Below are 14,985 nucleotides of genomic sequence, written 5' to 3'. Positions count from 1 at the left end.
GTAATACGTGGATGTTTAAAACCATTTTAGAGGAACTTCAGCTGAAAATCAAACAAAGGTGACAGCAAGAAAAATTGGAAGGGTGCAGTTTTGGTGAATTGCTGTCAAAAGCTTGGGGGCAAGCTGCAGCAACCCAAAATGCAATTTCAGGATTTAAGGCATCAGATGTCGTGCCGTTGGATAAGAAGGCTATCCCCGACTATGCTTTCATGACTGAAGGCAAAACTCAAGAAGTTGGAGCCGAAAATGAGCCCTTGGAAGTATCAAACATAGCGAATGTATCAACTCAATCTCAAAATGAAGAGGACCCTTTGTTAGGAACTTCAACTCAGTACCCCAATCTTCTTCAAAAATACTTCATGCCTGCACCTACTCAACCTAAAGGTTGCACTGAAGCCACACAAAAACGAGACCCTTACACACCAACCAAGATGATAAACAAGATATCACCAATTTCACAAGTTAAGAGGCCTAAAAACGTAAATTCCAGGAAACAAAGAGCTGAAAATCTCACAAGCCCTGAATTCATCAAAAGGAAAAAAGAATCTCAAGAAAAAAATAGCAGTCGTGGGACTGCCAATATAAGTGAAAACGGAACTATTAAGTTGAGAGTAATTAACAATACGTTATAGTAGCAGTACATCTGTAATTGTAAATGTGACGCGTTTTTAATTTTCCAATTTTAAAATCCACGAAAAATATTATCAAATAACTAGAAATCTATTTTACCACGCTAGTAAGATAAATCTTATACCGTAATAATACTCATTTCATGATGAAGAGGTTAAATATTAAAAACATAATAAAAATGAATAATGCTAAATTTTAAATACAAATATTCGTACAAATATTAAAAATGTTTAAAAATATATTCGTTGTTTTCATTATTCATTTATCTGTATAAAAATATGTTGTAATTGCTCAATATTAATAGTTAGTTAAACATAGAATACAAGTGAGTAAACACCGATTGAACAACAGTGAGTTGAACACCGTTGTAAATAATAGAGGTAAAGGTGGTAATATGAGCCCCTACTTTCTTTTTTGTAAATAATAATTTTATTTTTTTATTTTTACCAAATTATTTGTGTTGGACTTCAACTAGAACATTTGGTGAATATATTTATAAATAATGCAGTCAATTAATTAAACATAAAGTGAAATAAAAAATAAAAAATCAAAACAAGACGTATTGTTAAAAAAAATTCTGTGCTGGTATTATGAGCCCCTAAAGTAAATACATGGAAAAGAGTGTTAAAAATGACAGTCATACAAAAATATCCTATATGAAAATTGTATTTTATTAATTACAAAACTTTAACAGTGTAAAAAAGGTGTAAACAAACAGAAAATATTTTATGGTCTGCAAAAGTCACAAACATACACATCTTTTTCAGCCCCAGCACAATCATTGTGTGCCCACATTTCACACATCATGCACTGGATCCACAGTTCTCCTCGATGATCGGCTGAGTAAAGTCCTTCACAAAACATACAGGGCGTATGCTCATCTCCGGGATTATCAACTCCCACAGGCATTTCCAAAACTGACTCTCCGGAATTGACGGAGCAGTCCGATTCATCTGAGTCCTTGTCTCCGAAAATTTTCCGTTTTACAGACTTGACAGTGTTTTTTGTCTTTGTTGCAGACTGGATTTTTTCCTTTTTCCTTTTCTCTGATTCTTCTTTTTTAGCGTCAGTCAATTTCTTTTTTCCGCTGCTTCTAGCAGAGCATTTTTGTAGGGTGATGATGTGACCAGAGCAGCTTTTGACGGTTTCGGTCCTTTGTTTGAAACTTTTTTCTTAGGTTTGGGTACAGGCCATATATCCTTTGGTGACACAGCAGTTGTCGAATGTTGTTGTTTTCCACATTCACCGGATGGACCTGCAAGGTCTAGGTCTTCAGTGGACGGTCGAAATAAGGTGGATGTGATGGGTTGTAGGTGGGCTTCGGTCTCGGGCGGGTTATCCTCACTTAGACTTTGGATAATCTCTTCAGGATCATCGACGTCCTCCTCTGAGTGTTCAAAGTTGTGTACCATTTGAGGCTGTGTCGGCTTTCTCTTTCTTGCTTGCAGTAGGGTTTCCATGTCGAATGTCTCTTCAGATGATGGTGCAAAGTCTGCAGCAGTGAAGACATTCCTGTTGCATGGATACAATCCGGTTGTTTTAAACCCATTCACAGCTATCGACCCTGTCTGGCAAGCTAGGTACGCTTGTCCTAGAAGCTCTGCAATGTCATAGGGTCCCACTCGTTTTTCGCCATGTCGAATATACCGGCGTATTTGTTCACTGTAGTGGTGTTTTAGTGGCCCCAGGAATGACTTGTCTAACGGTTGTAGCTTATGTGACGTGTGTGGGGGCAAACTAATGATTGATATGAAGTTATCCCTCGCAAGATTCACAATATCTATGTTTTTTGTGTGAGAGTTGTGACCATCTAGGATCAGAAGTACAGGATCTTCTTTTGTTGGCTTAGTCTTCTCAATAAAATGGCGTAGCCAGTCTGTAAACAGGTTTGATTGTATCCACCCTGAAGGGTGGCACCTACCAATCGCCCCTGGTGGAGCACCTTTCATAAGCAGATCTGTCATGTTTTTTCTTGGGAAAATTAACATGGGCGGAATGAAAGTGCCCCCTGCGCTCATGCAACAGATGACAGTCACAAGAGAGCCTCTTTCAGCTGAGCTAAGAGCTCCCACTTGTCTCTTCCCCCGTAAACCAATCACTCTGGGAATTTTACTCTGAACCACAGATATCCCTGTCTCGTCGACATTGAAAACTCTGTCGGCTGGGTATTTGTGTTTCCTATACTCAGCTTCTAAGATGTCGAAGAAATTGTTTACTGCCTCTTCATTGAATCCATTTGCCCTTGAAAATGAAGTTGCTGAAGGTTTCAATACAGATAATACATCCTTGTGCCGCCTCATAAAATGGTCGAACCAAGCCCTACCAGCTAACCCCTCTGTTTTGAACGGATTTTTTATCCCGTTTCTTACACAAAGTTGGTAAGCTATTCTGCGAACATCTTGTCTGGTGAGACCGTAAAACTTGCTCTCCATCTGAAGCAGGTACTCAACAAGCTCCATTTCCAGCTGGTCTCCCATTATAGTTTTCCTTCCCAGACGAGTGGCAGCTGCTTCTTCTGGTGGCTTGTCACCTCGAGCAAGTCTTTGCAGAGTCGGTCTTGGGACAGAAAATTTCTGAGAAGCCTTTTTCAATCCCATTTCTTTGTTCCTAATCGCATTTATTGCCATGACCATATCATCGGTATTCCAATTTTTTCTTTTAGGTTTAGGTGCCTTGCTTAAACTCTTTCGTGGCATCTGAAACAATAAAAGTAGGAACACAAGTTGTAGTGCATGTAATATGAGCCCCTTAAAGATGGGGCTCATATAACAGGCACAGAAGGGGGCTCATATTACCGACATCGCCATATTGAATTTCCTTCATCCATAATCTATCTTTGTTACTGTCTGAATTATTTATCACCCACAATAAATCAAAGCTTAAAACCTACTCTATTAGATTACTTAGCCTATTAGAGTTACTGCAATCGAATAGTAATCATAATTAATGGCTAAAAAGTACCTTTTTAAAGTTTTCTTAGTTGAAGAAAATACGAACACCTGTTGCAACCACCAACTATCATCAATAACTGAACCAGAGTGCTCTAGCGGCCTAAACAGGAACTTAATACAGTGTTTCCATCGATCCCCACTAGATTGCGTGCGCTGTATGACCAGATATATTGGGGGCTCATAATACCTACAGGGCTCATATTACCACCTTTACCTCTACAGTTATTGCTACGGATAAAGTATATAATTGCAATAACAATTAAACCCACAATATTTTTAAAACTAATAAATTAGTTAAATTAACTTGGTTCTTTCGTAAAGGTATTTTTATTGCACAATAAACTAATTTATTGAGTTAATACGGTATCAGTGAACCAATGCGCCAACTACAGTTCCGGCAGAAACGTTCACTCATCACTTCATACGCTACTACAGGCTCAAATAAACTTCCAATAAAAAAATGATAAATTACAAAAAAAATATTCATCTATTTTCACACAACTTTCTCGCTGACAAATTTTGTCTGACCAAAAAATAAAAAAAATCCTCGCTTACTACTTTTTTCTTGTCATTGTAAACGCTATGTGAAATGTAAGCAATAATCAAAATTATTTAGAAATTTTTTTAATATTTAAAAATGTAACCAATAGATTGCCAATATTAAGAGCTTTAATTTGACGCATCTTACAGAATTGTACGACATTGGCTTCACTTTTAAATCGCGAGAGGAAGCCGTAAAGGTCACTGATTTTCGCAGTCTGTTTTCATACTCCGCCGGGACAGTTTTAACACAGCGAGACTGACTTTTTCATGCAGGTTAGTAGTCCGCGGCCAAGTCTACGGTTAAAAAAACACAGCGAGACTGACTTTTTCATGCAGGTTAGTATCATTAGCATGTCGGTGACGCGAACCGAGGATTTTACCCTCTACCAAAATGCTCAACGCGCCTAAAGAAGTTTTCACTTCAAAAAACTGAAGAAGCAAGATATTGGAAAGCAAGACAAAAAGAAAAGAACTAATAAGAAAGATCCTACTTTGAAAATGAAGAAGAGTCTCTTGAAAAAGATCCAGCCCAAAAAGAAACTCAAATACGATGATTCGTCGTCCGAAAGTGAGGGAAGTCTCGTACTGATAGGCTCTGATGACAGTATGACAATTGACGAATTTGTTGATGATTCCCATTGTGCAGAGTGCCTAGAAAAATATGAAGAAACCAAGTCTACAGCAGACTGGATCAAGTGCGTGAAATGCAGTCGTTGGCTGCATGAGACTTGTTCCATTTATTCTTTCAACGGCAAGTGTGGCGATTGTGGACGAAGAGAAGTAAGACTGGAGAAAATTAAAAAAGATAAATTTTAAAACATAAAAAATTATGCTACTCTAATTTTGTTTTGTTTTGAGACTTTATCTCAACAAAATATCTATTGCAGATTCATACTAAGTTTGATTTTTCATATTTAATTCAAGTTTACTATTCTGTTTGGTGTTTTAAAAAGGTTGTAATAAATACGTTGTTTGTCTCACACCAGTCTCTATATTATTTTCCCATAAGCCATCTGTCCCCCCCTTCTGCGGCATCTGACCCACCTCTAAAAAAAGTAGTAAAAATATAGTGTCTAAATATTTAAATTATTTACACTTTATAAACAAATATTTCTAACGTTTTATACTAAATTTAAACACCAAAAGATTCATATTAATTGTTATTTCACCTGGTTTCCTTATAAATTAAATTCAGAGGAGTACAGAGCGAGAACGCGCGGACTGTCCATTCCACTATTCGAGTACACAGGCTATCTGTAGTTGGCAGGAGGGGCCCCTCCATCCCCACTCTTTCTCTCCACCTGGCTTGATCGCCCCATTCTTCTACTGTATGAGGAGCTCGTCTCTTGCCACTGCCTACTCTTAGTAGACACCACCACGTGCTTGTTTATTTCCTTGGAATGGAAGTTTTAATTGAATTGGTTTGTGAGCATCCTGTACTGTGGGATAGTTCCTTGGCAGACTACCGGGATAATCTGTTGAAGGACAAAGCCTGTGATGAAGTTGCCAGATCAATGAACGAGGAAAGTAAGTATACTTGTATGTAATAAGTACAAATATTTAACGAATACTATAGTGTCATGTTTATATGCAATCATTTTGTTTTGCTATCTTTCATATTATGTTTGATGTATAAAAAAATTTAATAGGCCTTATTTTAAAAACAAAGACTTATTACAAAACTGAAAACATCAACACAAAAATTACAAAATAATCCTTTCAGGTGCATCTTATACATAAAAACCAATAGTTTTAAAAAGGTATATCAAAGTATTGAATAACCCAATTACTAAGTTAATAATAGAAATAGTATTGCATGTAATAATGAAAATATAATTTGGATAATAATAATTATTAATAAATACGCTCCAGAGCAGTACAGTCAGTTGGGGTAACTTTAGGCCACGCAGGGTAGGAATAAAATTGAAACTAATAATTACATATCACTAGTCAAAAATTATACCACAACTTCATCCATTAGTATTGTTTCTTGTTATTTCCTGTGTTCTGATTCTAATGGTCTGTTTTCTAACTGAGTGGGTGAGATTGTCTTTGGAATTGAATGGCTTCAAAACGTTCTTCTGAGAGTTGCGAATTCAAGTTCAAAATGTAAGTATATTTTATTTAACTAGACGTCAAAAAAGTTAAGGATAACAATCTAGATGTATACAAGTTTTTGAATGCATGAATTAATGGTGTTTGTTTAAATTGATAACAGTTTTATGTACTTCATATTTTAGTGTCTAAAATTTTTCTTTTGTTCCAGAAATCATGCCCCGAACTCATACGAGGCTGCCTGGTACCAGAGGTTATGGGGACCGAACTAGGTACACCACAACGACTTTGTACACTATTTTAGAACATATTAAGTCAGGTAAAATTGGCGAGAGAGAAGCAGCAAAGCTTTACAATATTCCTCGGCAAACCTTAATTAACAAATTGAATAATAAGCATGGCCTAAATGTGGAGAGGCCAATGATATTTTCTACTGACGAAGAAATATCATTTGTTCAGCATTGCATTGTGGAGAAATGGGTATTCCTCTAGCAATGATTGACTTGCGGTATATCATTAAAAAATTATATGGATTCATCTAAAAAATCTGTTTCATGTTTCAAAAACAACATGCTCGGCTACAATTTATTTTTTATTTATTTATTTCGTTTATTGAAGAAATGCTTACATTACAGGCATTGCCCAATTACAATGAAGCATTAAAGTAATACTAAATATACTAAATAGAGGATAAATACTAAAAATAACAATTTAAAAGTTCATCTTCAAGCGCTCTCGAGACAATGACAAACAAGTATAGTTTACAGCTGAGAAGTATAACATTTAAATCAACAACAAGCAATGTAATAAAATGTGTATGGATGATGTAAAATAATAAATAGTAATAGCTGACGACAAATAACGATAGATATCTGTAACAAATAAATAAGTAACAACAACAATAACAAGACTTAATATATAACAGTTAAATAACGATAATACAAAAACCAAACTAATTAATACTGAGTAAAACATCCTGAATAAAATTGGTCTAATGAGTTGCCAAAAATATCAACATTGATTGGGAGTGAGTTATGCAAACGAATCATTACATTTAACGGAGAGTTAGCCGCCAGATTAGTACGAGAGTAAGGAGGCGAAAACAACAGACGACTTCTTGAATTCAGCCGAGGGACACTGAATTGTAGTTTAGACAGCAGAGCCGAGTCGTCGAGCACACCGCCCACCAGCTTATACAGGCACACCAACATAGCCACCCGTCTTCTTTTACCCAGGGAGTCAATACCGAACAATGATAACAATTCTGGATATGGAACGACTGTTGTGTAGTGATTAAACTCTTTATAATACAAAAACCTCAGAAATTTCTTTTGGACATTCTCTATTAAGTCAGACTGATATGCGTAAGATGGGTTCCAGATGACAGATCCAAACTCCAATCTAGATCTTACTAAAGAGCAGTAAAGAAGCTTTATTACGTCAGTATTTTTTAAGAAGTTACTAGATCTGCGTATGAAACCTAAAATGGAAAAGGAAGACTTACAAACTGAAACTACGTGATCTGCAAAAGAAAATTTCTCATCGAATATAATGCTAGGTCTTTAATGGAATTATTAGACACTAATTTTGTTCCTCCCATTTCATAATCTAAACGAATAATATTTTGCTCAGACTTTCTATAAAATCGCATAATTGAACACGTATTGATGTTAAATTTTAAATTGTTGCAACTCCATTGAAAAAGATTATCCAAGTCATCTTGTAACTCCTCACAGTCAGAAATATTATTGATACTTTTGAATATTTTTAAATCGTCCGCATAAAGCAAAAAATTACAATTTTTTATTGATGAGATTATGTTGTCAATAAATACAATAAATAGGAGTGGTCCTAAATTTGACCCTTGAGGGACTCCAGACTCTGGATGGAAATCAAAAGATAGTGCCCCATTACATGACACGTATTGAGTTCTTTTGGATAAATAAGATGAGAATAATTGTATCAATGATGAAGACAACCCAAAGTAGTTCAGTCTAGAAAGTAATGCCAAATGGTCTACCTTATCAAATGCTTTTTCGAAATCCGTATAAATGACGTCTACTTGGCCACCAAAATCGATAGTTGAAGTACAAAAGTCAGAAAAGCTTAGCAAGTTTGAAGTTATGGATCGACCAGGGAAGAAACCATGCTGATGAGGAGTTATAAAAGCTTTTTACGTGATAAAACAATCTGTTATACAATATGGACTCGAATACCTTGGCAGGTGCTGACAGGATTGAAATGGGCCTAAAATTCCTTATTTCCGATCTTTGACCTTTCTTGAAAATAGGAGCAACTTTTTGAACGTTTCCAAACTTCAGGAAATTCTGAATATAAAATAGAAATATTAAATATGTGAAGCAAAGGAGTAACCAACAGTTCAGAACATGCCTTGAAAATGTAAGGGGGCAGGCCATCTGGGCCAACAGAAGTTTTCGGTTTTAATTCAAGAAGAGCCTGCTGCATCTCACTGCGTGTGACGGAACCAAGTGTCATAGTCGGTACACCCGGCATCACCGGGGAGCGGAGCGCACGACGCCACAACTCCTCACTGTCCAGCTGACAGTGTCCATACACCGAGCTAAAGTATTGGGCAAACTTCTCCGCTATCTGTGCGGCCCCCTCCACCTCCACCCCATCCAGTCTCATAACAGCCGGCATGCTATCTACAACTCTCAATTTGTTGATTTCATTCCAAAAAGCTTTAGGATTTGACTTAAGATTGCTCTCTACGTGTTTAATGTGATTTTCAAATACTTTCTTAATATCTATTTTGATTTTGCTTCTTATTTCCTTATACTCATTTTGAATTTCAGGAAACCTGTACTTTAAGTATTTACGTCTTATAATATTTTTTCGTCTGATTAAACTAATTAAGTGTTGATCAAACCAAGGAGGGTATTTACGATTTGATTTACAATAATGCGGCACACACTGACTGATAATATTATTTAAAATGTTATAGAAATAATTTACAGCTTTATTAACATTTAAAATATTTAATAAATTAGACCAATCTGTATCTTTTAAATAATTATAGATCTGGAAAAAATCTGCTCTTTTAAAGTAAAATAAATTAGAATTATTAAGATTAATTGAATTACAATTTTGAATTGAGTAATTGAAAGTAATGTCTAGCGGAGGGTGATGCTTATCTACATTGACAACAGGACAATAATCTATTTCTACAATTAAACCTATAATATCTGATAACACTAAGTCTAAAGTTTTTCCATTGCTATTTGTGACGTTATTAAGCAAATTCAAATTGAATGTTTTCATAAAGAACAATAATTGCCTACATACTGCATTACCTAGTTCTAACTTATAGTTAACCCCAGAAATTGGTTGATTAAAATCTCCGAGCACTAAAATCTTTTCTTTTTTTAGCTTGAATGAATCTAACTTTTCAAAAAAGGAACAGTAATCGACTAAAAGTGAGTTAGGAAGAAAGTATACATTACATAAAATAATTGTTGACTTATTCAACAACTCTAATCTTAACCATAAGTTTTCTCCACTATTTTCCAAATTATAAAGCCTTTGTACTTTTATACTATTGGAGATTGCTATAAGCACTCCTCCCCCCCTTGACTTTCCTGTTTGCAGCTGACACCGGTCCCTACGGTATACTTGATAGCCGTCGGGAAACAGTTCTGCATTGTAAACTGAGCTATTTAACCAAGTTTCAGTCAAAGCTATTATGTCCCAGTCCTTACTAAGAATATTCAAACGAAAATCAGCAGTTTTTGATCGTAACCCCCTAACATTTTGATAGTAAACATGCAATATTTTATCTAATACCATTATCTACGTTAAATAAAGCCACACAGTATAAATTATAATAACTAACCTTGAACAATGTTCGAAAGATAAACCAAAGAGACATAAAACACTTAAAAATAATAAATATGTAAAGATCTCAGCAAACTCCTCACAACTAAGTACAGGCAATATAAATTCATTTTTTAATAGGTTCATAAGTCTTACTTTACTTGAGTTTATCCAAATCCGAGACCTCCGAGACCAGAACCGGTGTGTGACCCTCTATCTTGCGAAGAAAGATTTTACCAGAGTTGGTTATCCAGGCGAACTTGAAGTTGTTGTCATCCTTGAACTTTCTCACCTCGTTCCAGAGAATCCGGGACTCCCTCGACAGAGACAGGTTGATGAAGATCTTGTTGTCGCTCTGGTAGCCCAGATCTCCTGCATTGACCCATTTCTTCACCTTGGCTCGTTGACGCATCTCCTCCATATCAACGCGACGGCAAAATTTTACAATAATGCCTCGTGGAAACTCAGGCTTTTTTGGGTTCTTTGCGAGCATGTGGGCAGCATCAATCATGGAATACTCCAAGTTGAAGTTTACAGCTTTTGCTACCCGTTTCACGACTTCAAATATGTCTTCATTTCGGGCCTTTGGCACTCCAGTGATCTCTAGGCAGTTGCTCCTCGAGTACTGTTCGCCCGCAGCAACCCTCCTCTTCAAACCAACCAAAGATTCCTTCAACGCAATGTTCTCACTTCTCTCAAGCTGTCAATAAGAGTTTCACATTCAGTAATCCTCTTCGAGTTACCACCCACAGAATCTTCACAGTCCCTTAATTTTATTGAAACACATGTCCACTGAGGCAGTAAAGTCATTTTTAATCTTTGTAATATCTTCCTTAATATGAGTAATTTCACTTAAACATTGTCATTTCCCACTTTAATACGACGAAACTTCGTCAATCAACAGATTCAATTTATCATCCACAGTCATGTTGTTGTACTCATCCTGGCTAGAACAGCTGTTGCTCCGAGTGTTTACCATTGTTGCGCTGAGCTTATCAGTTGACAAGCTGCCTGACACACTGCACTGCACCGCTCCTAACCTTAAACTTGCTTACGCAGTATAAACTATTGAAATTGCACGGGATAGCTATAATAAAGCATGCAATACTTGTACGTATCGGGTATATCACTTGCTAATAATAATACTTGCACAGTCACAATAGAAAATATTCACAGAAACCCGGCACAACCACGTAATAAGACGGAGCGATGAAACGCGTGTCAGTCTGCTAACATGCTCTCCCCTCCACTGGGGAAAAAGCTTCATAAAAAGGCACAAAGCAGAACTTAAAGAATGTTTTGCTAAAATATAAGCCAAAAACGAGCTGCAGTTAGTGAAGAAGAAATAAGAACATGTTTTCAAAAACTTTGAAAACGAAGTTGTTGATGTACCACCATCAAATGTTTTCAATTTTGATGAAACTGGTTTTCACGATAATCCATCATCAAAAAAGCTTCTTTTTTCCAGGACACCGGCATCCTGAAAAAATACTAAACCAAACTAAAACTTGTTGCACAACGGTATTTTGTGGAAATGCCGAGGGACAACTTTTACATCCATATTTCATTTTTTAATGGAACACAAAAACGGGGGGACTGGCTGATAAAACTGGGGGACTGGGGCCCACAGGAGCACGTATGAACGTCTCAGACAGTAGCTGGATAGACCAAGGTGTTTTTGAGGATTGGCCAAAACACCTTTTCTTGTCTTGGATAAAAACAAAAAAGTTATCTGGAAGTATAGTTTTGCTATGTGATAATTTGTCATCTCATATTACAATGAAGGCTTTGCGTTTGTGAGGCAAACAATATCACTTTCTTATGCTTCCCCCCTAATGCCACCCATCTGATGCAACCTTTAGATCTCACTTATTTTGCATCACTGAAAACACACTGGAGATCAGTTTTGAATGAATGGAGAACAACAGCAAAGGTAAGAAAAAAATAGCCCTTCCTAAAGGTACATTTGTGGGTCTGGTAAAAGAAACCTTGAACAGAGGATCCGAAAATGTTGACCATATCGTAAAAAATGGTTTTGAGAAGGCCGGAATATATCCGCTAAATTGCCAAAGAGTTGTAGATTGTCTACCCAAGTATGCTAGGAGAACAGAAGAGGAAGAAACAGTACAGAGAGTAAGTAATGGGTTCATGAACTACATAAAAGGTATACGGTAAGAGAACAAGACCTGAAGTTACGAGTAGTACAAAAAATTAAAACTTCCTGTTGAACCTGGAAGGAGTGTTTCAGCCGAAGAAGTTGATAATTTTTTTAAGGAACTAAAAGCAAGAGAAAAAGAAGAACATCTAAAAATGAAGGAAGAACAACATCAAGCAAGATTAGCCCGCACCCAAATGTTGTGTTCAGGACCGAAAACCCGAGGAGGATTCAGAAGACTTGGGCTTTGCCAATTCACCACAACAAAATCAATGCAACTCCCTCTGTGTCTTGGGAGACGCCTCCAGAGTGATTCCAGAGTCCCAAAACAACTCACTTTCCTCCTAATGTAAATGATGAACAATTAGAGCCAACCGACTTGTTAACCGACATTAATCGCTTCATTGGTTTGACAAGGGTCTGACATTTTTCACGAAAATGAGGTAATGGCATATCTTAAAAGCTTAGAACGTAAGCTTTACAATGAACTGACTTTGGATGCGATCTGTTGGTAAATAACTGAACTAGCAGGAATGAAGAGGTTCTAACTGACAATGTCAATAGGATGACAAGGTTGTAACTGCTGAAAATCAGCTGTTATGGTAGTGCTCTTCATATTTTATGTGTGTGTTTTGAGGTTATGTTTGAATGTTAGCAGCATATTTCTGCTGATCTGCTCGTAGCAATTACTCCAAATAATAAATGATTGCATAAAAACGTTACTACAGATGACATCAAGTTACATGTGTTCAATTAAACTGAATAATGGACGAAAATATGAATGAAGACAGTTTATCAGATTTATTTAGTACAGGTAGCAGTGATGATTATGTGCCTCCAACTTCATCTTCAGATGATAGCTGCTTGTCTTTCACTAAACAACCACTTAAAAGGTAAGTTGGAATAACTAAAAATATACTAAGATTATAGATATAATAGTGTCAAATATTTCTGATCCAAGATGTTACTTCTCATACATTACCAATTACAACTACCTACTCATATCTAGTGAAAAATCAATAGGCCTACTTCAGAGTAATTACAATCTCAGATCTCATTTAGGTACTGTACTTACTTAATATATTAATCATCAACACAAAATAACTGCCTATGTATCAATTAAAGAGTTTCGTAATCCACGTGAAGATATTTCTATATAGTTGCCTAGGCCTACATGTTACAACAAAGTTGATGAATGTATTTTAGGCACCAAAAATAAATTAAAAATACATCATCCCATGTTTCCTGAATTATTCTAAAAAGTTTAACATTTCCAAAATCAGGTAGGCCTATAACAATACCAGCATCATTTTAATTTATACTTTGATAATAGTCATGAGTAATGAATGAGATAAACAAAACAATATTGGTCTAGTGTGGAAACTTAAAAACTGTGTCTAAATGTTATGTTATTAAATATTTATATATTTATTTATTTATTTAATTTTTTTGTACAGGAAGAAGAGGCAATCACATAAATCAGTTTTGCAAAAGGAACACATCAAGTGCTGCACCATCAACACTGAACATCTTAGAAGGGATTGAATATCTTGAACAACCAGATGACCTTCCAAATGGACCCGCAGAAGAATAACCAGACGAAGAGCTACCAAGTAGACCCACAGAAGAACAACCATATGAAGAGCTACCAAGTAGACCCACAGAAGAACAACCATATGAAGAGCTACCAAGTAGACCCACAGAAGAACAACCAGACGAAGAGCTACCAAGTAGACCCACAGAAGAACAACCAGACGAAGAGCTACCAAGTAGACCCACAGAAGAACAACCAGACGAAGAGCTCCCAAGTAGACCCACAGAAGAACAACCAGACGAAGAGCTACCAAGTAGACCCACAGAAGAACAACCAGATGAAGAGCTACCAAGTAGACCCACAGAAGAACAACCAGATGAAGAGCTACCAAATAGACCCGCAGAAGAACAACCCGATGAGCCAGTTGAGACTGCCACCTATAGTAATTATCTGTAAGTTTATTGATAACAAACTAACTTCAAAACCACAGTTTTTACGCAATTACAAAATAAGTTTGTGTGTATTGAGTAAGTAATAACATAACACATCTTTGTTTTCCTCATTCTGATGATAGAAAATGTGGAAAATGAATATTGTAAAGCCTACAACTGATAATGTGGACATTCCTGTATACTTTAGCATCCTGGGTTTTCATATATGTAGGACTATATAAGATCTAATATGTATTGGATAAAATATACCACAAGTACAGCAATGTAACCCTGTCATACAACGTGACAGCTTTTCCCATGAAATGCTCCTTCAAGAAAGTAAAGCATGTCTATACTCTCGTAAGTACACACACAATTTGTTATTAGGAAGAGTTTGTTATTTTAAATTATTAAGGGGAGATGTACGCCTATATTGTAAAAAAATCAATATTTTTTTATATTTTTATCTTAAAGTATAGATTTTTCTGAGTTCAGTGATATATAATACATATATATTTGGGTTATATTTATATGCTAAAAAAAAAATTATAAACATGCTAGTCGGGCGCACGGATCCGTGGTCAGACGTATCGAAAACGTTCTGAACGATAGGATATTGTTTTGAGCATTTTAATATACATAACTTGCTTTTTTTAATATTACTCTTTTCTTTTTACTCTTTGGTTTAGTTTACTTCTTATATTTGTTGGCTTTGGGTAGCTTGTTAGTTGTTTGTAACCTTTAGTGTGTTTTGTCAGCTGGTATTTGTTTTGTTTAGTGTTTGTTTACATTTGAAATAGATCTCAGTTATTGATACCATTTGTGTTTTAGAATAACAAATATGCCTCGATC

At 36.0% G+C, this 14,985-nt stretch overlaps 1 protein-coding gene across 1 annotated transcript; it reads right to left on the bottom strand.

Annotated features, from left to right (window-relative positions):
* Nucleotides 1-1,700: 1,700 nt before the first annotated feature.
* LOC124370591 (MFS-type transporter clz9-like) lies at nucleotides 1,701-3,263 on the bottom strand. Its single transcript, XM_046828885.1, has one exon. It carries the CDS (start codon nucleotides 3,261-3,263, stop codon nucleotides 1,701-1,703), a length of 1,563 nt encoding a protein of 520 aa, XP_046684841.1.
* Between the last annotated feature and the right edge of the window lie 11,722 nt (nucleotides 3,264-14,985).

Source organism: Homalodisca vitripennis, unplaced genomic scaffold (assembly GCF_021130785.1).
Source record: "Homalodisca vitripennis isolate AUS2020 unplaced genomic scaffold, UT_GWSS_2.1 ScUCBcl_339;HRSCAF=2120, whole genome shotgun sequence".
Lineage (NCBI taxonomy): Eukaryota > Metazoa > Arthropoda > Insecta > Hemiptera > Cicadellidae > Homalodisca > Homalodisca vitripennis.
The sequence above is the reverse complement of the archived record's forward strand: the minus strand, read 5'-3'. Positions and strand labels throughout refer to the sequence as shown.